Raw genomic sequence first — 26,323 nt, forward strand, 5'->3', positions numbered from 1 at the left:
TTTCCAACAAATCTATGGCAAAAATAAAAAATCTAAAAAAATGCACATGTAGCAAATTCAAAAATCTACACGTGCATTTTTTTCAAATATTTTTTTTTTTATCGTTTTATCTAGAAAAGAAATCCCAAACTTATTAGACCTCTGCTAACTTCAGTACCATAATTAACATGGTAAAAAAATTTCGAAATTTTATATTTCCAACAAATCTATGGCAAAAATAAAAAATCTAAAAAAATGCACATGTAGCAAATTAAAAAATCTACATGTGCATTTTTTCCAAATATTTTTTTTTTATCGTCTTATCTAAAAAAAATTCTAAACTTATTAGACCTCTGCTAACTTCAGTATAAAGATCAAATGGCATCCGCCATGACACCTCTGGTTCTAGTAGCCAATTAAAACACCGAACTCACAGGATAAATTACCAACTTCACCCCCTCTTTATTCAAAGCCCGCGCATGCGCAGAAGTCATCTCGACCATTGAAGTTTATCCAATCAGCTGATTCTTACCCACTCACTTTTCGATACTCAATATCTATTCATATGTATGTTTGTATGTATATATACATATATACCCCAGTAAAATGTATATAGTAACAACACATAACCATCACTCGTTTAATATATTCAAGTGATTTAACAATTATACAATCATAAATAATAATAACAACAGTGTAACGTAATTTTTTTTTGTCTCCATTTTATTTTGTTATAACCTCGATATCGATATATTCAATCAGTAAAATAACCCGCGAAAAAATAATTGAATTTAAAAAAAAAGCATATTTACTAAATTTATTTTTTTATTTAAAAATTCAAAATTTATATTTAATAATACGACTGAGTCAGTTTTATTTTATCGTGGCAACTTAAACTGCGTTGTAGATTGTCCTAATTCATATTTACATGCATGCTCATTATAAATTCACCTATGACAATATTCGCTCGGATGTATTGTACGTTAATATAAATTTAACCGGCTTAAGAGGCAAAGGTGCGTCTATATTTATGTCGAAATAATATTTTTTTTGAATATTTCATTTTCGGTAGTGTAGTTTTTTTCTTTTTTTTTGTCAAAAATTTTAAATTGTTATTTATAACTGAAATGGATGAAAAAGATCTGCAACTGGCACAGGCATTAGTGGGCCTGGAAATTAATGACAAGCCTAAATCGGTCGTCAGTAAGATGCAGGACAAACAACAATTATTCAGGTTTGTTTTTTTTTATTTTATTACTGTTAATTATTGAGATATCGGCAAATTAGCTCTTGCGCGCCAGAGGTCCGCGGTTCGAATCCCGGCCACGGATTTTAATTTTTTTAAATATAAAAATTTTTTTTTTTACTTTTTTATCATATTTTGGGTCACTGTTTTTTACTCGTAATATTCATACATGAATAAAGGGGTAGATTTTTTGAGCGGGAAAATTATTTGAAAATTAATGAAAGGGAAAATTTGTCTAAGAGAAAATTAATGGAAGGGAAAATTTGTCTAAGAAAGATATAAAATAATTTTTTATCACTAAGAAGAGTAAATTTCTGGAATGCTGCCTTAAAATGTGCGGACTGGGTTCGAATCCCGGTCTGCATTTTCGCATTGGAAATTTAAAAAATTAATTTTATTTATTAGTAAAAATAATTGTAACTGGTTTTTTAAGAAGATAGTGTTTATTTCATATTTGTTATTTTTTTATGTCAAGGCTGTTATTGAAAAAATAATTTGTTTTTTATATTCCTCCTTTATAAATTTTGCTGGTCATGTATCACGCGGTAAATTTTTTTTGTCAATCAATCAAATTGAAGGAAAAATTTTTTTTAGGTATGACGTTATCTTAATAATAATAAATATGAAAAATGAATTTATATATATGTATATTTTTTTTTATATAATCTATGTTAATAGAAATATAGTAGAGTCGATAGTGTAAAAAATAGAGTATTATAATGTTACTATTAAAAAAAAAAAAAAAAAATGGGATAAACTGGAAATTTTTTTTGAGGTCGGAAAATGAGGAAAAAAAAATGAAAATGAAAAGGAAATTGACAAAACGAAAATAATTAACAGTTTTGTTCTGTTTCTTAAAGCGAATTGGAGTTAACAGTTGAGTACGCAGAACCTCGAAGGTAAAGGAGTTAAATATTATTATTGTTGCATCATAGATGTCGCACTTGGCATGAAATTTGGTCAGATTGCAAATGTGTGTAATTTGTATTCTTAAATTGATAATTAATTTTTAATTGTGATTAATGCTGTGATATTTAGCATGCATGGAAAATTGGTTGTGTGAGTGCTAATTAGCAGTTGTATGTTGCACTTTTATTTTAGTTTGGGTGTAGAATTTGGTTTTTATATTTGGTCGAAGAAAAGTATAACAATTTTTAAATTTGTTACTTTGAACACTGGACTTTAGGATACAAATTTTTTCATTTGAATTCAAGTCTTGAAGCAGCGAAATATTTTCAAGTTCAAAAAATTTTAATCACAAAATTCTTACGCTGACCCGCCAATTGGTGACTAATTTTCGACACCATTTTTTACAGTTTAATTATTTATATTTTGCAAACCTAACACGCGTTTCGAAAGGGTTTTTAACCGGACACTCCAACAGAAAACTCAAAAAATTTATTTGCTGGACTTTAATAATTTTTTTCATCCCCAATTGTTTTTATTGATTTCATGTAACTATCCTACATCGAATGCCCGATTGACCCCGTTTCTCTCATCAATAAAATCATTTACCACCAAACCACAATGATTATTAACAATCAATCACCTTAACAAATAAAAAATCCAAATAATTTAAATAAACAATTAAAAAAATACTAAACTGTCAAAAACTAAGTCATTATTTATCTTTAAATTAAAATTTAAACTAAACTATCATAGATACGACAAAAATGTATCTCAACAATTTTATAGCAAATTAAATTCTCTACAAAAAAGGTCCTTATCACCAATTACGTAAACCCAGTCGCAAGTGAGAAATTGAAGAAAAATCTGTATCATCTTTCCTAGAAAATATCCTCCCATCATTTCTTCTATTTTAAAATCAAATTTCCGTCTCTCCTATCACAGATACATCAAAAATAGTTATTACCAATCTTGTAGCAAATTAAATTATCTACAAAAAAGGTCCTCATCACCATTTACTCAAATCCCTAGTTCAGGAGCTACAGCTCATTAAAGCATCCCCTCATTCAAATTTACCATCATTCCATTTTAAGAAACCCTATTCATTCTCCTATAAAATACTTCCAGTTCCCGCGCCACATCTCACTCTCTACCCTACCGACACTTCCAACAAGCTGCCACACGATAACTAGTTTTTCATCCAACTGTAGCGTACTCGAAAGTGGGCGCTGGTGATCAAACTCTTACGTCGCTCCTCCGGTCTTTGGTCTTTGTCGTAATACATCAGAGAAATTTCCACACACACACAGCGCCCACACCCACACCCACATTATTATCATCACATCCAACCGACTTTCATCCATCCGACATCCTCACACCCGTCAACACTCATCTCAATTATCTTATCTCTGTATATTTTTTTCACATCCCAGTATTTCCTACAACGAAATAGAAATATCCCAAAAAGTTCCTAAAAGTTGCCTTTTAAATCATACTCCAATACGTGAATTTAATTATACTACAAAGTTGATACTTGTAAACAATGTCGTTATCGCCATCTGGTAGCAGTGGGTTCCATTCCATGGAAGATTTATCCACATGGTAATTATTAATAATTCACATTGTCTGTATTTTTTTTTCTCATTGAACCAAAAAACAAATAACAGCAAATATTATTTTTTTGTCAAAATTTATCAACAGATTGTCGTTATCTCGAGTAAAAAAAAAATAATATTTTTTTTTAATTATCAAAAATGTAAAAAACAATATAAATCCTCAGTACAATGTATTGCATGAGAAGACTCACTAACCATATTGTCCATAATTCTTTATATATATATATTAATATCAGGTATTGTCATATATTTTTTTATCTTAATTCTACGTCATTATTTTTTTTTAATGAGACCTCGTTCTTATCGATATTTTAGTCGATCATACAGAAATTAGTGAGATATGCTAAACTAGTTCTAGAAGGATCAATAGATAGGGTTGAGTGTCAAGTACTGTAGGATGTATTTTTTTTAATTGATTTATTGGTAAAAAATTTATGCACTGCCCGGGAATCGAACCCGAGTCGCAAGAATGGGAATCTTGCATGATACCACTACACCAGCAGTGCACGTTATTCTACGCCTGTTGTCTTGTCGTCTTTAGTACGTCGTTTTTTTTCTCTCCTATGACATGAAAACATTTTTTTTTATTTTTAAAAATTATAATTAAGTCTATTTAAAAAAAAAATTAAATAGTCTGTCTTTAAAAAAAAAAAAAAAAATTGACATCAAAAATTGACATCAAAAATTTAAATTGAGGGTAAAAAAAATTGATGTGTAATTTTAGACTAGAAAAATTTATTTGAATTTTATACAAAAATATGAAAGTATTTAACTAATTTTTTTTTTTTTTTTTTTTTTTTTTTTTTTTTTTTGTAAACCACTAAAAGAATTTCCTTTCTTAAAATGTGTAGAAAGCGCGTTAACGTTTGATAATTCCTGTTTTACTGTTTTTAAAATTGTGTTAAAAAGTAATCAGTGTTAAGAAATTTTATTACACCATTGGAATTTATCCCTTCTTTTTTTATAACACTTTTATTTTTTTTTTTTCTTGTAAAAAAAACATGTTTGTAATTTTTTATAGAAATTTATTTTAAAAAAATTTTCATTAAATAATTTACGAACATTAGAACTTGTCCTGATCGATTTTAATACGATACTGCAATCACATTACGAGCAACTGGTGGCTGTCCAACTTTTATTCAATATATCATGTATAGATACTCTTACGCATGTTATGTTGCATTACTGTGCCAGTTCTTTACATAACGATTTATTTATTTGGGAAATAAATAAAAATTTTAGTGATTAATTTTCGTGTTGTTTTTTTGCTTTGGCTGATAATGATAATTTACTTATTTTAATTTTTGCTTATCGAGATTGAAAAATTATGATAATTTTTTTAATAATTGCATTGCTAAGGCCAGTAACTTACGTCAGTCGAATTATTTAAATTGAATACATTGTTATTGATCCAAATTTTAAACAATAGGTTTTTTTAAATTCATTCATTCGTGTTGTAGCAAAAATTCACAATAAATTAAATTACTTGTCATAAATTAGGACATGGTCATTAATTAGGACATTTTTAGTATTTAAAAAATAGCCAGGAATTAGACGAGGGACACAAACTAGAAAAAAAGTCGTAAATTAGGACATGACCTTAAATAGGACCTGTCATATATTAGGACATTTTTCCGGCTTAGAGAATATAGGACTAAAAAAAAGGCGAAAATCGAAAATCAGGTCATGACCTTAAAATAGGTCATAGTCGAAAATTAGGACATGACCTTGAATAGGACCTGCCATATATTAGGAATTTCTGGGGGTTTTAAAAAAATAGGACTAAATAAGGGACAAAAATTTTAAATTAGGTCATGACCTTAAAATCGGAAATTGTCTTAAATTAGGACATGGTCATAAATTAGGACAGGACCTTTAATAGGGTCTGTCATATATTAGGTATTTTTTTGGGTTTAGAAAAAATAGAGTCAAATAATGGACAAAAATCGTAAATTAGGTCATGACCTTAAAACAGGAAATCTTCTTAAATTAGGACATGGTCATAAATTAGGACAGGTCCTTTAATAGGGTCTGTCATATATTAGGTATTGTTTTGGGTTTAGAAAATATAGGGCTAAATAAGGGACAAAAATCGTAAATTAGGTCATGACTTTAAAACAGGAAATCTTCTTAAATTAGGGCATGGTCATAAATTAAGTCATTTAGTAACCAAGACACTAAAGTTATTTAGGATATTATTTATTAGATCATGATGAAGAATCAATAGATTATTAAGATTAAAAAGAACCTCATCAATAAGGTCATTAGAAAAAATTAGGAAATATGCATCAATAAGGTCACAGTGCGAAACTAGGAAATGTAAATTATTCAGAAATTAGATAAGGGTCAAAAATTTGATGATGGTCACAAATTGGGTCATGGTCATAAATTAGGGTTGTCATCAACAAGGACATTCGGTAATCGATACTTCGCCTTATTTATGACATTTTCATATCTTATGAGTCGAAAAATTATAAGGAATCAGTAAATTATTAAAAATGAGTGTCATCAATAAGGTCATTATAAAAAATTAGGAAATTGTCATCAAAAAGGTCATTGCCAATATTTAAAACACTGGTGTTATTTTAATCACTGTCATCAATAAGGATGTTGTCAATGATTAAGACATTGCTATTGTTCAGAATGTCACTAATTAAGATATTGTTATAATTACGAAATATTAAGGAATTAGGACGTCATAAATTAGGTCATTGTCAGTAATTAAGGCATTGTAATTAATTACAACAATATCAGAGGTTAGGACATTGCCATTAATCACGTATTTTCGACATAAATAAAAAAAAAAACCTTGACCTGAATGAAAATATTAATTTTATAATAACAAAATAAAAAAAAATTATTAATGACCTAAATTATTTATTAATTCGCTTAAATAAATTTAATGTGAGTAATTTTTAAAAAGTACGAATAACAATAAAACATGACTTTTTGTTTCATTTGAATTGATTTATTTATTATTATTGTTGTTCTTTTCAACATGCGTCAGAGGTGTGAATAAACTGATCAATACGCACACAGTACAAAGTAAAAGTCAATGGTAATTTTTATTCATTCGATAACGATATTATTTATTTATTTTTTTTTTTAAATAAATGTAAATTAGTTTTTTTTATTTATAAGGAAAATTGTTAATTTTTTATTTTTGATGATTCATATATAGGTAAAGAGGAAAAAAAATTAAATTTAATAATGTGACCTACTTAGATATAGGCGGTAGTATATTATTTACTGGACAGTATCGACTATATATAACTTTTACGTATTTTAATATCCTAAAGCCTTGCACATTAATTGGTAACATGACATTAAGATAATAGTAAGTAAAAACAAATCTGTGTATACGGATATGATATATATGAGTGTAGGTATAGTTGAAATAACACTTGCACTCAAGTAAAATTATAGAGTAGGTATGAGAATGTAGAAGACTATAAAATATTTATAAATTTACCTTAACAATCGATCAAGGGTAAATGACGTGAGGTGTATCTTCTTCAGAATTTTGTAAGCTATCGAAATGGTATCTTTGATTTTTTTGATATCTGCAACGGTTACGAAGATATTGGGGCTTGATATTTTTGGAAAATTTCAAATTTTTAATACTCAGGAAAGCTATATATTAATATTCAAACTCCAATAACTTGGGAACTATCAGTCGTAGAGTGACGGTTTTTTTTCTTTTTGTTTAGAATTTTGTAAGCTACAAAAATGGTATCTGTGAATTTTTTGATATCTGTAACGGTTACGGAGATATTTGGGTATTTAGATTCATAATGATCAAATTTTATTAATAATGACTTTGTATATATTAATATTTAAATATTTATAACTTAAAAACTATTAGTTGCAGAGTAACAGCTCTGGACTTATTTTTTTCAAAATTTCACGAGCTACAAAATTGGTCTCTTTGATTTTTTTGATATCCGCAACGGTTACAGAGATATTTAAGATTTTATTTTTGAAAGTCCAAAATTTTTATCACTCAGCCAAGTTATATATCAGTATTCAAAAATTAATAATTTAAAACGATCGAACAAAATAATCACTTAGCAGATTTTCTTCCCAAGTTCTCAAGCTACAAAATCGATCATAATTTTTCCGATCCCCATAACCACAACAAAGATATCACAGCTCATATATTTTGGGAACCAAAAATTTCATCAATACCAATTTTATGCTACAATTCCTAATTCAATAACTCCATAACTACCTATTATTCAGTAATAACTTCCGGTTTGTCTTTTTCAGAATTTCACAAGCTACAAAATCTCTCTCTTACATTTATTCCATATTTCCAGTCAATACCTCGATATTTCCAATTATTGCACCGAAACCCGAAAAAAATCCAAAAATTGCTTAAAAAAAAAATAAATAAAAATAAAAATTTCTTCTACTAAATAAATTTCTATACTTTTCTTCTATTTCATGCCTCATATATTTAATTTTAAATATAACGATTATATCTACCAAAAGTGGATTCTGCGCACTAAATATAATAATAATTAGCTCGCGATTCAAGACGCGACAGCCATTGTAGCATCCGCGTAGTAAACACGTTTATAAAAACAATACATCGTCATATATTTAACATCAGTGGTTATGGTACTGTAATCTATTATCTCACTACAATTAATTTTTTTTTTATACGCTAGAAAAAATACAAATGGATAAAAAAAAATATAAAAATGGAGTTACTAGACATCAAAACTAGAAATAATATATCTGAGGACGATGAAGATTTACACTTGAGGTAATTTATTAATATAATTTATCGTCGCGATTATTATTTATCAATATGCAGTCTTGAGTTAGAATATTTAATTTATTGAGTAATTTATTTATTTAAAATATTTAAAAGAATTCGCAAAAAAAAAAAAACTGGCTGTGACAGTGATTGATTATTTAATCAATCGACTTAACATCTAATTAATTCCTGATAATTTAACAAATATTTTAATGCGTAATTGATATTATGTAATTATTTTTAATTTATAGAACTCGTGTCTAGTGCCAACACGAGCTGAGATTTTTGAATTATCGCGGATTTTTATCTACGTCTCTAACGATTTTTTGCTGATAAATTTTTTTATTATTTACTTATACATTTTATCTACAATAAAGAGAGAATTTTTATATTTAAAATATGAAAAAATTGATTGATATTTTTTTTTGAATCTTTTATGAAAGATTTTGGACAAATTAAACTTATCATAGTTCGATACTGACTGGAAATATCGAAAAAATATAAGAGACCAATTTTGTGAGTTATGAAATTTTGAACAAAAATGAACTTGGAGGATATAGCTCTACGGATGATAGTTTCCGAGTTATTGATGTTTGAATGTTAATATATAAATTTGGTATTGATGAAGTTTTTGGTTCACAAAATATATGAGCTGTGATATCTTTGTTGTAGTTATGGGGATCGGAAAAATTATGATCGATCTTGTAGCTTGAGAACTTGGGAAGAAAATTTGCTAAGTGATTATTTTGTTCGATCGTTTTCAATTATTAATTTTTGAATACTGATACATAACTTGGCTGAGTGTTAAAAATTTTGGACTTTCAAAAATAAAATCTTAAATATCTCTGTAACCGTTGCGGATATCAAAAAAATCAAAGAGACCAATTTTGTAGCTCGTGAAATTTTGAAAAAAATAAGTCCAGAGCTGTTACTCTGCGACTAATAGTTTTTTAGTTATAAATATTTAAATATTAATATATACAAAGTCATTATTAATAAAATTTGATCATTATGAATCTATATACCCAAATATCTCCGTAACCGTTACAGATATCAAGAAATTCACAGATACCATTTTTGTAGCTTACAAAATTCTGAACAAAAAGAAAAAAAAGCCGTCACTCTACGACTGATAGTTTCCGAGTTATTGAAGCTTGAATATTAATATATAGCCTTCCTGAGTATTAAAAATTTGAAATTTTCCAAAAATATCAAGTCCCAATATCTTCGTAACCGTTGCAGATATCAAAAAAATCAAATATACCATTTCGATAGCTTATAAAATTCTGAAGAATACAAGCCTTAAGTCATTTACCCACAATCGATAGTTTTTCACATAGATCAAAAAATTCTAATTTTGATTTTTTTTTTCATCAGTTTTGAATCCCACTAGTATCTAACCGTCCACCTCCCAACTATTTGTCCGTTTTGAGATCACATCAGAATCAGGTAGTATCAAAAGAGATACAAGAGAGAAATTTCCACCACTTCTTATACTCAGGTCGTGTCGTCTCGTCATTCAACGTAAGACTTTGCCTCCGTTCGTTTCGATCTCTCCACAGAATATAAATCTTCATACCGTTTGTAACACGATCTTGTAACCTCAAAAAAAAATTATTTTATAAATAATTCATTTATTAATTAATAAAAAAATTTTATTGCTTAAAATTAATTTGCACAAAGTGAAGTGACGTGTAAATATCAAGTGATTAATTTTTTTGTGTCTAGACATTTAAAAGACTTTAGTCTAGACTCTAGACTCCAAACTCAAAAATTAATATCGTGTCTATTAAATTTAATATATACATATATGTGTTTTATATTCAAAATTTTCCACTTTTTTTAGAATATTATATCACACTTCTAAAGTTTCAGTTAAGAGATCATGTAATCAATAGAAAGTTTTCATAAGTAATCTAATTCCTGAGAATGTGAATTTTTTAAAATTTTTATTTAGAGCAAAAAATTGAAATAAAAAAAAAAAAAAAATTGTCTTGACGTCAGCGAGTATCGAAAGTATTTCAATAGCGTCCCTTTCACTTTTATTTCCTCATTCAAGTCTGAAATTAATAAAAAAAAACCGGATTTTAAATGGCGGAAAATTAAAAATTTCAAATTAACGCGCGAAAATTTGAATCTTTTTTTTAAATTTTAAACTGACCGAGTTTGTCTGATGTCTAGTAATTAAAAGCAGCTTGTGGATAATCAGTAGGTTTCTAGATGTAGTTGTACTTGTATTTGTACTTAAGTCGAGCTGACTCACTCGAGGAATTTGCAACGTCACGTGCCATGCATTCTTATGCTAGATTATTTTCATTCTAAATACTAGGACGGACTTATTTATAATTTATTTGTTAAGTAAATAAGTTTCATTGTTGATTAATTATTTAAGAGGAAATTATTATTATTTTGTTAATTACATTAGGCTGAGGTGAAACGAACTTTGGTTTAAATGTTAATCAGTGCTTTGTATATTTAATTGTCTAGACATAAAGTGGAAAACAACTTTTTCGGAACAACAAAATTTTAGTGAATTTTATTGAGCAAAATTTGGATTTTTTTTTTTAAGGAAAAAATAATTTTGTGGGGTAGCAGGAAAGTTAGAACTTAAAGTACGTGAAAATTTATTAGTGTAATTAATTGGCAATTTTTAATGAAAAATAATTCCATTATCCATTAATTTTCCATGTTAAGTAGAAAATTGTTCCATTACCCATTAAGTTTCCATATGACGTGGAAAATAATTCCATTATCCATTAATTTTCCCTATGAAGTAGAAAATAATTCCATTATCCATTAATTTTACATTTGAAGTGAAGGTTAATTCCATTATCCATTAATTTTCCCTATGAAGTAGAAAATAATTCCATTATCCATTAATTTTACATTTGAAGTGAAAGTTAATTCCATTATCCATTAATTTTCCATTTAAAGTGAAGAATAATTTCATTATGCATTAATTTTCCATTTGAAGTGGAAGTTAATTCCATTATCCAGTAGTTTTCCATATGCAGTGGAAAATAATTCCATTATACATTAATTTTCCATTTGAAGTGGAAGTTAATTTCATTATCCATTAATTTTCCATTTAAAGTGGAAGTTAATTCCATTATCCAGTAGTTTTCCATATGCAGTGGAAAATAATTCCATTATACATTAATTTTCCATTTGAAGTGGAAGTTAATTCCATTATCCATTAATTTTCCATTTAAAGTGAAGAATAATTTCATTATGCATTAATTTTCCATTTGAAGTGGAAGTTAATTCCATTATCCAGTAGTTTTCCATATGCAGTGGAAAATAATTCCATTATACATTAATTTTCCATTTGAAGTGGAAGTTAATTTCATTATCCATTAATTTTCCATTTAAAGTGGAAGTTAATTCCATTATCCAGTAGTTTTCCATATGCAGTGGAAAATAATTCCATTATACATTAATTTTCCATTTGAAGTGGAAGTTAATTCCATTATCCATTAATTTTCCATTTGAAGTGGAAGTTAATTTCATTATCCATTAATTTTCCATTTAAAGTGGAAGTTAATTCCATTATCCAGTAGTTTTCCATATGCAGTGGAAAATAATTCCATTATACATTAATTTTCCATTTGAAGTGGAAGTTAATTCCATTATCCATTAATTTTCCATTTAAAGTGGAAGTTAATTCCATTATCCAGTAGTTTTCCATTTGAAGTGGAAGTTAATTTCATTATCCATTAGTTTTCCATATGACGTGAAAAATAATTCTATTATCCGTTAATTTTCCATATTAAGTGGAAAATTGTTCCATTACCCATTAAGTTTCCATATGACGTGGAAAATTATTCCATTGACCATTAATTTTCCCTATAAAATGAAAAATAATTCCATTATCCATAAAATTTAATTTCTCTATGAAAATCGATTCTATTGACTATTCAAATTGAATTTTTCTACCAAAAGTATTTTCATTAGCTATGAAATAATAATTCCATTAAATAATAATATTTTCCACTTATCATTCTAGCTGTCATCAATCACCGAAATTTTTTCACTATATCACAATGATTTTTTTTTCCAATCAATCGCCAATAAAATAAAAATAATAAATAATAAAAAAAGTAAATAATGGATCAAGTGTCACCATTACGAGACCCAAATGGTTACATTGATGGTAATTTAGAATTTGAATTTGAAAATGACAAAATGGAAAATGGCCACAAAAATCGTGTATTAAGGTACAACTAATTGATTAAATTACTTAATAATAGCAATAACTAGTTACATATTTTTATATAAATATTTATACTCTTTTTAATTTATCACTGAAACGTGAAAAATAAATTCAAGGTCGAACCGTTTATTTTCTAAGTCATGATTAATTTTTTTCTGTTTTAAGATCGTATAAATAATTAAGCCAATGAATATGGAATTTAAAATGAGTGCACATGAGTTTCTTACGTGTCATGCAAGCACGTGTATCGAATGTATCGAATCTCGTGTTTTAACGGTTGATTATAATTGAAACACGTTGCAAGGGTCAGAATCTTTATCATTATCAATTTATATTTTTCATCATACATACATATATCTATGTATAGGCATAGATTAACATTTATCTTTTCGATGATTCATTGACTACAACATCATATATTTTTAACATTTTTTAATTACACTAAAAAAATTTGACCTTTCTTTTTATTTTGTAAAAAAGTTTCTATAGTTATGTTCAAACATTTATAACTTGGAAACTACTAGTCATAGACTAGTGGGTTGAGGTTTTTTTTCTTCAGAATTTTGTAAGCTATCGAAATGGTCTCTTTGATTTTTTTGATATCTGCAACGGTTACGAAGATATTGGGACTTGATATTTTTGGAAAATTTCAAATTTTTAATACTCAGGAAAGCTATATATTAATATTCAAACTTCAATAACTTGGGAACTATCAGTCGTAGAGTGACGGTTTTTTTTTCTTTTTGTTTAGAATTTTGTAAGCTACAAAAATGGTATCTGTGAATTTTTTGATATCTGTAACGGTTACGGAGATATTTGGGTATTTAGATTCATAATGATCAAATTTTATTAATAATGACTTTGTATATATTGATATTTAAATATTTATAACTTAAAAACTATTAGTTGCAGAGTAACAGCTCTGGACTTATTTTTTTCAAAATTTCACGAGCTACAAAATTGGTCTCTTTGATTTTTGTGATATCCGCAACGGTTACAGAGATATTTAAGATTTTATTTTTGAAAGTCCAAAATTTTTATCACTCAGCCAAGTTATATATCAGTATTCAAAAATTAATAATTTAAAACGATCGAACAAAATAATCACTTAGCAAATTTTCTTCCCAAGTTCTCAAGCTACAATATCGATCATAATTTTTCCGATCCCCATAACCACAACAAAGATATCACAGCTCATATATTTTGTGAACCAAAAACTTCATCAATACCAAATTTATATATTAACATTCAAACATCAATAACTCGGAAACTATCATCCGTAGAGCTATATCCTCCAAGTTCATTTTTGTTCAAAATTTCATAACTCACAAAATTGGTCTAATTTATTTTTCCATTATCTGCAATAATTACCGAGATATCTGAGAATATACATTCATAATGATCAATTTTCACCGCCGCAAGTCTACTAAACATCAATAATACAACATCCGTTATCCATAAATCTCAAAAATTCTAACTCAAAAGCATCAGCACTACAAAAATTCAATCTCCAAAAATACAAAGTCATCCTTTATTTCAGGAGAACAAGAAGTCTTAACGCGCCGAGTCCAATTCAACAATTTGGGCCATGTGGTCGCATAATGAAGAACTCCGCAATGGTCATGTGAGTAATTAACAAATAATACATTCAAATAATAACACTAATAATAATAATAGTAACAACAACCAACATGTCAACGAACTTGCGCAATCCACTTGTTTAAATATTTCTTAGTAGAGAAAATACCGGAAAAGGGGTCAAGTAAAAAAAAACGAGAGCGGAATAAAATAGGAAAAAAAAAAAATTGACATAACATACACGCATTTAATGATTGTATGGTGAATTACTTGTATGATAATATGGCAATTAGAATGTTAGTTAATTAAATTCGCGGCGGGAATGGATGGAAAAATTACGCATGCGCGAATCTTGATATTGTCTCGTGTATAGTTCAAAACATGTATATGGATAAAATACTATATATATATATGTGTGATGAATGTATATAGACATATAGATTTGAATAGTTGTATTGAAGAAGCTAAGCAGCAAGGAATGAATATATAAAACAGTTACGGTGGATTTAAGTGGCAGTATGCGCGCGACCCTCGACCTAGGATCATTACCGCGGTATCGCGACATGCTCTTTGTTATCAATTTTTTATTATTTATTATTTAATTACTAGACTGGTTATTTAGTTGTTGTTTTTCTTTTTTTTTTTTTTTTTATGTAACCGCTGTTAAGTTTCTTTCAAAGTTTTTTATACGAATTTTTTACTGTTTCATAATAAAAATAATTGTTGACCATGGTTGGATTTATTAGGTGAGAAATTTTTAATTAATTTATTATTGTACTTTATTTTGATATTTTTTGTGAGGTTTTTGGGGATGAGAAGGAAAAATTATTGTTAAGGTTTGAGTTTTTAAAAAATTCTAGAATTTTTTAAAATTAAAGTAGGGGTGAGGGAATTAAATTTGCAAGATGATGGATGTTGATTAATTTTTAATTAATTATTTTGGGTTAAATTGATCTTTAATTTACTGGTTTTACAATGCTGCCGAATTGAGTGAAGAAAAGTATAATAATTTCTAAATTTGTTACTTTGAACACTGGACTTTAGGATACAAATTTTTTCATTTGAATTCAAGTCTTGAAGCAGCGAAATATTTTCAAGTTCAAAAAATTTTAATCACAAAATTCTTACGCTGACCCGCCAATTGTTGACTAATTTTCGACACCATTTTTTACAGTTTAATTATTTATATTTTGCAAACCTAACACGCGTTTCGAAAGGGTTTTTAACCGGACACTCCAACAGAAAACTCAAAAAATTTATTTGCTGGACTTTAATAATTTTTTTCATCCCCAATTGTTTTTATTGATTTCATGTAACTATCCTACATCGAATGCCCGATTGACCCCGTTTCTATCATCAATAAAATCATTTACCACCAAACCACAATGATTATTAACAATCAATCACCTTAACAAATAAAAACTCCAAATAATTTAAATAAACAATTAAAAAAATACTAAACTGTCAAAAACTAAGTCATTATTTATCTTTAAATTAAAATTTAAACTAAACTATCATAGATACGACAAAAATGTATCTTAACAATTTTATAGCAAATTAAATTCTCTACAAAAAAGGTCCCTATCACCAATTACGTAAACCCAGTCGCAAGTGAGAAATTGAAGAAAAATCTGTGTCATCTTTCCTAGAAAATATCCTCCCATCATTTCTTCTTTTTTAAAATCAAATTTCCGTCTCTCCTATCACAGATACATCAAAAATAGTCATTACCAATCTTGTAGCAAATTAAATTCTCTACAAAAAAGGTCCTTATCACCAATCACTCAAATCCCTTAGTTTAGAATCTACAACTCATTAATCTAATTTTCATAGAAAAAACAATATGATTAATACGTAAAATATATAAATACGCTATTAAAAATATGTTTAATTGTTTATTTAATGTTTTCGGTTCTCATTATTTTATCCAGTAAAAAGTAATTAATAAAAGAAACTATTATTATTGATTGTAATAATAATAATATTTCCAATTATAAATAAAAAATTCTGTATTAATATATTACGCAGACTTACAACGTCGGTCACTGGACTTTGGCTTCTTATAAGCGATTCCCAAGTAGAACGACCCCCCAGGGCCTCCAATGATAATAACAATAACAATTACAATAATAATAACAATAACAATTACAATAATAATAACAATAACAACTACGCTAATAATAATTACAAACAGCAACAATATTATCACATTTTAAATTTAATTATCACTATAATTTCATCAGAGCCAAAGAACTCAAATCAATCATTCATCTATATTTCTCAATAGTTATCACAGAAATTTAAAAATTATTATTCATTTTATTATTTACTAATCGATCGTTCGAAATTACCGCAATCGTTCTTTAATTTTGTTAAAAATTTTCATACGCACGCTGGTTTCTTTTTTTTTTATGACGTATTAATTGTATAACCTATCTGACCCAATAATCGATCGTAGATTCAAATCAAGTCATTGTGTCATTTCTATATTTAATTACATGTAATTCACTGATTTAAATATTTCGAATATTTTTTTTTTTTTTTTTTTTTTATAGAAATATTTATTTTATTATTTTTTTTAGGACAATACAAGACCCAGCATCACAAAGATTGACCTGGTACAAACCACCACTGACTGTTTTGGTGATTAAAAAAGTCCGAGATTCATCGGTACTCCCACCATTTGTCCAATTGGTCACGTGGTTAATTGAGGTGATTAATAAAAAATTTTTAATCTATACACTGATATTTGTCATCAAATTTTATGAAGTTTAAATACCCACATCGATATATTTCTAAAAAAAAATTTTTCAAAAAAAAAATTGATTTTTGAAATTTTTTGAAAATTGAAAATTTTAATTTTTTGTTAATGTCCATGTGATTACGATTAAAATGAGTACCCACACCCCTATTCTATAAAAAATTTGAGTTAATCTTAAATACTAATTATTATAAACAATTAATTAATTAATTAAATGATTAATTGTTAATTATTTATAATATACTCTTTTGAGTACTCATTTCACGCAGAATTTTATCGCCTGTCCAAATATCCAAGTCATTGCTTTCCAAAAACATTATCATTAACAGAAAATCATAATTAATTATTTTAATGACAATTAATTAATGAAAATATTAACTCGTCATAATATATCGATGTGGGTACTCAATCGATGCGCAATTGCACTGACTTTACGAGTATGCTATCAATTTTTCTTCAAAGTGTAATTAAAAAAATTTTTAATTGATTTTATTAAAAAAATTTACAGGAAAAACGCATGGTAGTATTTGTAGAAGCTTCAGTGCTGGAAGACCTAGCCCTAACACGTGACCCACGATTTCAGGGCGTACGTGATCGATTACAAACATTTCGTGACGGCACTGATGATTTACAAGATCGAATTGATTTTATAGTTTGTCTTGGCGGTGACGGTACACTTTTGTATGCTAGTTTATTGTTCCAACAGTCAGTCCCACCAGTAATGGCTTTTCACCTTGGATCACTGGGTTTCCTCACGCCGTTTGAGTTTGACAACTTCCAAGAACAGGTCACGAACGTACTTGAAGGTAATTTATGTTATATTATATTATTCATAAATATTAATTTAATTATTTATATTATATTAAATAATTTTAAAATATAAAGGAATACTTATTTTATATATCTAAACAGATAATTTAACAAATTACCCGGGACCTTCAAGATCGGACTTAACTCTGTCTTTTGTCTTGCCTTAAGTTTATGAGCTGAATGATTACTGTCCTTCGAATTAAGCGGCTAATAGGTGTCATCCTTGATAATATAATACCTACTCAATTAGGTGCTGTGAGATAATCGCTGTCATTATGCAACATGGGAAATTACTTTACTCTGTTATTTATTTTTAATTACGGTCATAGTTTACACTATTTTTAAACTTTTATCATCTCTATCTTTTGAACTATGCGAGTTATCAATTCGCGGATAAGGACCTTTTTTGTAGAGAATTTAATTATCTACCAAAATGTATGAGGACATTTTTCGCGTATCTTTGATAGTTTAGCCATAATTTGAATTAGAAGCTTTCAAATCAGATTTTTTATTAGTAATTTTTAAAAGAGGAAAATATAAATATAGACTTTAGTAGTTGATAACTTTTAAAATACTGGGTTTATCAATACGCGGGTAAGGACCTTTTTTGTAGAGAATTTAATTATCTACCAAAATGTATGAGGACATTTTTCACGTATCTTTGATAGTTTAGCCATAATTTGAATTAGAAGCTTTCAAATCAGATTTTTTATTAGTAATTTTTGAAAGAGGAAAATATAAATATAGACTTTAGTAGTTGATAACTTTTAAAATACTGGGTTTATCAATACGCGGGTAAGGACCTTTTTTGTAGAGAATTCAATTATCTATCAAAATGTATAAGGACATTTTTCGCGTATCTTTGATAGTTTAGCCATAATTTGAATTAGAAGCTACGAGAACATTTTTTAAATAAACTGATAATTTTTAATAGCCCAGAAAAATAAAAAATTAATATAATTTTGTGCCTAGGTCACGCTGCCCTGACACTGAGAAGCCGTCTGCGATGTATAATAATGCGTAAGGGGGAAGATGGACAGCCATCAAAGCCGCCTACGAACTTGTTGGTCCTCAACGAGGTCGTGATAGACCGCGGACCATCGCCTTATTTGTCAAACATCGATCTATTCATCGACGGCAAGCATGTGACCAATGTCCAGGGTGACGGCTTAATAGTCAGCACACCCACAGGTTCCACAGCTTACGCAGTAGCCGCGGGCGCGAGCATGATCCATCCCTCAGTACCTGCCATTATGATAACGCCGATTTGTCCTCATTCGTTGTCATTCCGACCCATTGTCGTGCCCGCTGGTGTTGAGCTTAAAGTAAGTTCAATTTTTATATATATATATACATATATTCATATATATTTTTAATTTTTATTTATCTAATTTATAGATTTCGGTGTCACCTGACAGTAGAAATACCTCATGGGTTTCATTTGATGGAAGAAATCGCCAAGAACTTTTCCACGGTGATAGGTAATTAATATATATATATATATATATATATATATATATATATATATATATATATATATATATATATTTATATATATATATATTCATATATTTATTTAATGAGATATCTAAAGTCGAAATTGTTTTTTGAATTAGTGAATTTATATAAAAGTAGTTGATTAAAATTTCAAATTATCTTTAATAATTCATAGCTCCGAAACTACTGGAGTTATCAATTCGCGGATAAGGACCTTTTTTGTACAGAATTTAATGATCTACAAAAAAGTATTGATATGTTTTTGTCATATCTTTGATAGTTTAGTCAGAATTTAAATCAAAAGCCTCTAAAATAAAATTTAGATTTAAATAACAATTTTTAATGGGTTAAAAAAAATTAACTATCAACTATTAGCTCTAACTCCTAAACTATTAGAGTTATCAATTCGCGGATAAGGACCTTTTTTGTAGAAAATTAAATTTCCTACAAATTTATTTCTTATCATTTTTATCGTATCTGTAATAGTTTATTTAAAATTTCAAATTAAAGATAAAAACTCCCATTGTTCAAAATTTTCCTTATTTATACCACCTGAATTAATTTATCAATTACTCATTAATTATCAAGTTTACGTAAAAATGTATATGGATCTTTTTTATAGCTTGTTAAATTTTCTACAAAAAATGTCTGATTAAATTTTCGTCTAAAATCACTCGTTTTTTAGATAAATGCATTTTAATCCCCAGTAATAGAATTACTTACCAGTAATTCCATTTCTTATAAATTAATAATAAATATATATAGGGAAATACTTATAAATATATTTGTTACAGTTTAAGAGTAACGACATCAATATATCCTGTACCAAGTATCTGTGCATCGGATCAAATAACCGATTGGTTCGACTCACTAGCAGAATGTTTACACTGGAACGTAAGAAAGCGCCAAAAACATCTAGACGAATTAAGTGATTTGACTCACTCGTCTAGTAACGACACGCTAGATTCTCTCGACCGTGATAGTTGAAAAAAAAAAACCCTAAGTTTATTCAATTAATTAATTAATCAGTTCATTAATTCATTTACTATTTAATTAATCAATAAATAGAACCAGTAGATCATCAAAATTATTAATCATGTTATTCACACTTTCATTTCATTTTATTTTTAAAAAATCAAGTTATCAACATTCTCAAGAACAAAAAGATTATCGGATCAAAAAACCGACCAATTAATTAAAATTCTTTTATTATTTTTAATTGACAATCATTTGAAAAAAAAAATTCGGTTTTTTATTTTAAATAATTAATTAATTCTAAATTATACTGTAACTAATTAATTAGCGAACGCTAAAGTGTAATATTTTTTTTAAATTTTTTTAATGTAAAAAATTCGATTATTTTTTTTTTTTCATGGGTGAATGTTTTATTTTAAATGTCTTTGTACTTGTATTTTTACTTAATATTTATTTATTATTATTATTATTATTATTATTATTATTATTATTATTATTATTATTATTATTATTATTATTATTATTATTATTCTTTTATTATTGTTGTAGTGTAAAAAAAAATGATTTATTAAATTTTCAAAATTTTGTAATAAAAAAAAAAATAAATAAATATAAGAGCATTTTTAAAATTGAGTATAAATTTATTTAACAATGCAGTATTTTACCGTAAAATACCGTAGTTTGCCGTAAATTACCGAAGAATGCAGTATTTCAACGTAAAATGCCTTAGTTTGCCGTAAATTACCGAAGAATGCAGTATTTCACCGTAAAATGCCGTAGTTGGCCGTAAATAACCGAAGAATGCAGTATTTCACCGTAAAATACCGTAGTTTGCCGTAAATTACCGAAGAATGCAGTATTTCGCCGTAAAATACCGTACTTTGCCGTAAATTACCGAAGAATGCAGTATTTCACCGTAAAATACCGTAGTTTGCCGTAAATTACCGAAGAATACAGTTTTTCACCGTAAAATACCGTAGTTTGCCGTAAATTACCGAAGAATGCGGTAATCGCAGTAAAATGCGGCGTTTTGCGGTAAAATACAGTAACTTACCAGAAATTCGGACCTGCTAGGGAGGTTATGGATAAATTTGAAATTTTTGAACTAATTGACTCTTTTGAATTGAATTTTGAATTGAACATGATACGCACACCCGTAATATATGTATTATATATGATATATTTAAGTATAAAATAAAAACTAAAAACGAAAATAAACAATAGGGTTATAAAAATAAATAACAAAAAAACATTAAAAAAAATATATATTTTTAACAAAATATAAACCATGTAATACACAGTACAATTATTTATTAAATTATTATACTCATTATTTATAAATATCAATACAAAAATTGTTTACACATACAATAGAAAACAATATACACAATTGTCTATATATATTAACCATACATCAAGGTTATAAACATACAATATATACCAACTTCTACAATTACAATTGTAATTATAATAGTAATAATAACAGTAATTATTATTATTATTATTATTATTATTATTATTATTATTGTTTTCAATTTTTTTAAAATTATTATTATATGATAATTAATAATAAACATAACAATGACTTAATATAAGGACTAGAGGACCTCTTTGGCGAGGGACCAAATTTTAATAATAATGATAATTAATATTATTTATTAATTAATTATTGATGGTAATTAAATACTAGGTATTTATTTTTAGTTAAATATTTTTATAACCAACATTTATTAATTTTTTTTTTTATGTACACTTTTAAATTATTAACAAAAAAAAATATTTATGGCAATCGAGAGACGAAAATTTTTTTTATGTCATTAATTTTTTTTTTTAATTAAATCCAAAACTTGTTTTTAACCCGGGTCATAACGGTATTTTATCTGGATATTTTTAGATGCAAAGATTAAAATTTTTCAAAATTTTTTTTGGAATTTAAAAAAAAAATTGAAAAATTTATTTTTCTTTTTTTTTTCAAAATGTAATTTTTTGACAGCTGAAATAAAATGGCTCTTTTTTTATAACTGGCCATTTTACCCCAGATGGCCAACTTGCCCATTATTAATTGATCTAAGGAATTTTTTTTAATGGGTCAGATTTTCAGGAAAAAATTTTCTGACAGATGAGAAATTTTAAAAAAATAAATTTTGCAAGACTAAAAAAAAATATATGACAATATATACGTTTCGTAATTTCGAATGTCGGGTTGTGTAAATGTGTGAGTATTTAGTTAAGTCTAATAAATAATTTTTTATGGCAGCATTGGTAGCACCTATTATAATTATTGAGTAAACGAAAAATAATTTTATTGTATAGAAAGAAGGGAAAAAAATATATATAAATTTTAAATAAATATTAATACTTATTGAATAAAATGAATCAAGTGAAGTGAACATACGGTTTATAAGAGTACATAATCTACAGGTGTTCAACATCTCTGAGAGTGTAACGTTTAATGTAAATTACTGGTTTCTCTATCATAATCCCCTTCTCTCTCCATTTCACTCGGGCGTTACGAAATTATTCGTTCCAGTAACTTCTTTAGTCTCTCGATTGAGTCTCGTGTAGTTATTTCCATTTTTTTAGATAAAAATACCGATGGTTAACAATATTTACAATTTTAATCATAATTGGATCTAATACGATCCAATTAATTTAAGTCCAATTGAATTTTTTCATCAAACTTCCACAAATCAATCACATTTCCATTTTACTTGAAATTTGAATTTTAGATCTAATTAGTTAGATCTAATTAATTAGATCTAACTACTAGTTCTAATTATGCAAACTAGTTATGATTGATTTAGCATAATTAGATGTTTTAAGATTTTACATTATTTATTAATTGGATCTGATTGTTAGATTTAATTAGCTAGATCTGATAGTTGACTCCAATTATCAATGAAATTTCACAGGTGATACAACATTTATTAAATTTAATTCCAGGTATTTTTTAAAATTCAGATCTAATTAATAATTCGATCTAATTAATAACTAGATCTAATTATCCATTAGTGTATTTGGCTTTGTATGGTTACGTAATAAATGGATTAGATAGCAATTAATTTTTATTACGTCATCCAATTGATGAATTAAATTTTTGTTTTGCACAGTTCAGATCCGATGACTAAAAAAATGTGATTCTGACTCCAATTAATTTTAGTTTTGCATGAAATTTAATATTAAGCATCACCAAACATTCAGGGACCAGATCCAATAATAAAAATACTCTAAAAATTAATCCCAAGCCCAAATATTTAGATCTAATTAATCCGCATTCTTTGGTCATTTTCCATAATGTTTTTTTCTTGTGCTGGCTCTTACACAGGGCGCGTCATGCCTCAGTTCCTTATTTTTCAACGTAACCTCTTTCTCTCCCTCAAACAATCGGCACATTTCCCTCACGGGAACAGTTTTCACTCCCCGATTTAAATCATGAAGCGATCGGGCCCTCTGTTTACCTTTGGGACTAGGCTGGGCCGAAGTCCGTCCCAAATCCTCGGTACTTCTCGCCAGTCTTCCCCCCATTCTCGACAGCGACTCGAATAACGTCAGTTTCTCCCTTACCGGCACGTAATGGTCGACCCTCTGGCACCTCTTTAACAATTTAGCAACGTCCTCTTGACAAGGAGTCCTCGGACTTTCCGATATTTCAGCAGTATTAGAACTGGAACTTTCCAGCGTCAAGTTAATAGAATTATTAGAACTAATGGAAGTAATGGAGTTAATTGGACTAATATTAGAAACCGGGCTCAGAATCTTAACCTCACTTTTGACTATTGGATTCCTTGGCCTCTCTAAGCTCAGTCCAGATCCAATAGTTTTACTATCCAATGACATTGTAACGTGCCGCGAAATTGGAATACGCGATCCAATTATTCCACAACGTTCCTTACTGTCTATTAACTTACTATTAGAATCAGTCCGAAATGTCCGACGTTCCCGAGCACGACTACGTCGCTCATTTAGATCCAATTTAATTCCTCTGTCGTCATTATTTTTTTTGTTATTATTACGGGTGTCTTCCATTAATTTTTGTTCTGATCTAATATCAGGTTTTATTGGTGGCAGTCTTAAATTAATGGAATTATTAGATTTAATAGAATTAATAGAATTAATAGAATTAATGGAACTAATAGAATCTACTACATCGATTGATTTTATTGGAGACAATTTAATTGGATAATCATCATTTACGTCATTGGAATTGGATAAATTGGAAATTGATGATTTTGGTGATCGTCGGAATTTAATTAGCGAATATTTTGTTAATTCATTGTTATTATTATTTTCTTCTGCGCGTGCGCGACGTCGACGAGCGTCTTCTTCAAGGACACGACGACTGCGTGCTTCATTTTCACGTCGACGTGCTTCTTTGTACCGTTGAATCCTCTGCTCTCGGGTCGGTGCCTCGGGAAGGGGAATTGGTGACGAAAGTAACGAAGTGGTGGGGGTTGACGTCAAATTTGGAGAAGGGGTAATGGCCCAGGGCAAACTATCGTCACTGCCTTCGCTGCTTTCGCTACATCCCCAGGCACGGGTGGGGGTGATTTTCGGTAGGATCGATATCGTCGGCGACGGACGATACTCGTTTATTATAATGGCGTCTTCGTCGCTGGAATTGCTACTGGACCAGCAGCGCAATTCACTACGCGCACGACGTCGTGTGTCTTCGATGAGAATGTTGGATGAGCGTAGGTCCTTGTCCAAAGGAGAGTCGGTGTTGCTGATCCAGCAGCGAAGTTCACTTCGCGAGCGACGTCTCGACTCGGGTGGACTCTCAGGCAATGGAATTGGACCTCGTGGGCAAATCATCAAAATCTCAAGGAAGTTTAGACACCGCTGGGCACGAAATGGCGTCTGTCGGACTAGTTCGGACGCTATGGCACGTACCCATGACCAGTAGGCTGGCTCTGTATCAGCCTGCAAATAAAAATAGATTTTTTGAATTATTGGTTGGATCTAATCAGTTATTTTGGCACAATTAGAATCGATGGAGTTCTCAAATTGAATTAAAAATTGGTAAAAGTATTCCTGACTTCATTAGGAAGATTCGGTATTAAAATCAAGGGTTAGATCTAATTATTTAAATAGATTAATTAGATCCAATTTGGTATTGAAGCTTAAAAAATCATGCTTCATTACTAAATATGCTGGATATTCAAAATTTTTTTATTCAGATCCAATTAGTTAGATCTAAACCATTAGATGACTCATTATTGGAATTACACAAATAATATAATGCCCGCATACTAGACCCAATAATAGTATTCCAATTTTCGTATTAGATCTGATAAATTAGATCTAATTTATCAGATCTAATACTTCGAAAAATTTTAACTGTTACATTATTTCTTTTACAGTAATTGAAAGCACTTCAATCTATCTAATTAGACCTGAGTTCAGATCCAATTACTTCTAATTTTTCCGTCTAAAACATTTATAAGTATATAAATGTGTGCCCTAGGCCCAATTATAGTATTCCAATTTTTGAATCAGATCTAATAAATTAGATCTAATCTATTAGATCTAACACTTGAAAAAACAAAACTATTGGAAATTTATTTTACAATAATTGGAGGTACTAAAATCCATCTAATTAAGCCCAAGTTCATATCTAATTAATTGGATCCAATTTAAGTCAGATCCAATTACCTAAAATTATTTCGTCTAAAAAAATTTATGAACATATAAAATGACAATTTTATCGAAATTTAATTAATTAGATCTGAATTTCAGATCTAATTAATTTAAAAAATTACTTTGTTTTTATTTTTTCCAGTTTCTAACGGTAATTAAGTTATTATTTATCTAAAATACAATCATTATTTAAAAAAAATATATAACAAAAATTTCTATAGACAATACCAAGATTTACACATGATATGCAGTATAATGAGTAATTGTAATGAGGATCTGCCCTGATCTTGGTCATTGAAAGTGAGAACAGTGTAATCAGAAACTTATATGCATACACATA

General features: G+C 28.1%; 2 protein-coding genes and 1 non-coding gene across 9 annotated transcripts in view; 1 reads left to right on the top strand and 2 right to left on the bottom strand.

The window, feature by feature from the left end:
• Positions 1–583: 583 nt before the first annotated feature.
• Positions 584–20,743, top strand: LOC103573463 (NAD kinase). Of its 7 annotated transcripts, none has more exons than XM_008552564.3 (8): positions 584–1,213; positions 2,086–2,124; positions 14,266–14,349; positions 16,886–17,015; positions 17,573–17,870; positions 18,847–19,199; positions 19,273–19,355; positions 20,166–20,738. In XM_008552564.3, exons 1-8 carry the CDS (start codon positions 1,107–1,109, stop codon positions 20,356–20,358), a joined length of 1,287 nt encoding a protein of 428 aa, XP_008550786.1. In that variant the 5' UTR covers positions 584–1,106; the 3' UTR covers positions 20,359–20,738. The 7 variants fall into 7 exon arrangements, with proteins under 7 accessions (XP_008550786.1, XP_008550788.1, XP_008550790.1 ...); XM_053742880.1 differs by lacking the exons at positions 584–1,213; positions 2,086–2,124 and adding exons at positions 10,488–11,124; positions 12,519–12,729; XM_008552566.3 differs by lacking the exon at positions 2,086–2,124.
• On the bottom strand, positions 4,183–4,253 carry Trnag-ccc (transfer RNA glycine (anticodon CCC)). Its single transcript has one exon. It is a non-coding gene; the product is annotated as a tRNA-Gly (tRNA).
• A 1,010-nt stretch (positions 20,744–21,753) lies between the features above and the next one.
• Positions 21,754–26,323, bottom strand: part of LOC103573465 (uncharacterized) — a 29,007-nt gene continuing 24,437 nt past the window's right edge. Inside the window, exon 3 of the mRNA XM_008552574.2 lies at positions 21,754–25,266. Within this exon, the coding sequence (XP_008550796.1) occupies positions 23,629–25,266 (1,638 nt within the window). The 3' untranslated portion in view covers positions 21,754–23,628. The remainder of the gene's footprint in view (positions 25,267–26,323) is intronic.

The sequence above is a fragment of the Microplitis demolitor genome, chromosome 2 (genome assembly GCF_026212275.2).
Source record: "Microplitis demolitor isolate Queensland-Clemson2020A chromosome 2, iyMicDemo2.1a, whole genome shotgun sequence".
NCBI lineage: Eukaryota > Metazoa > Arthropoda > Insecta > Hymenoptera > Braconidae > Microplitis > Microplitis demolitor.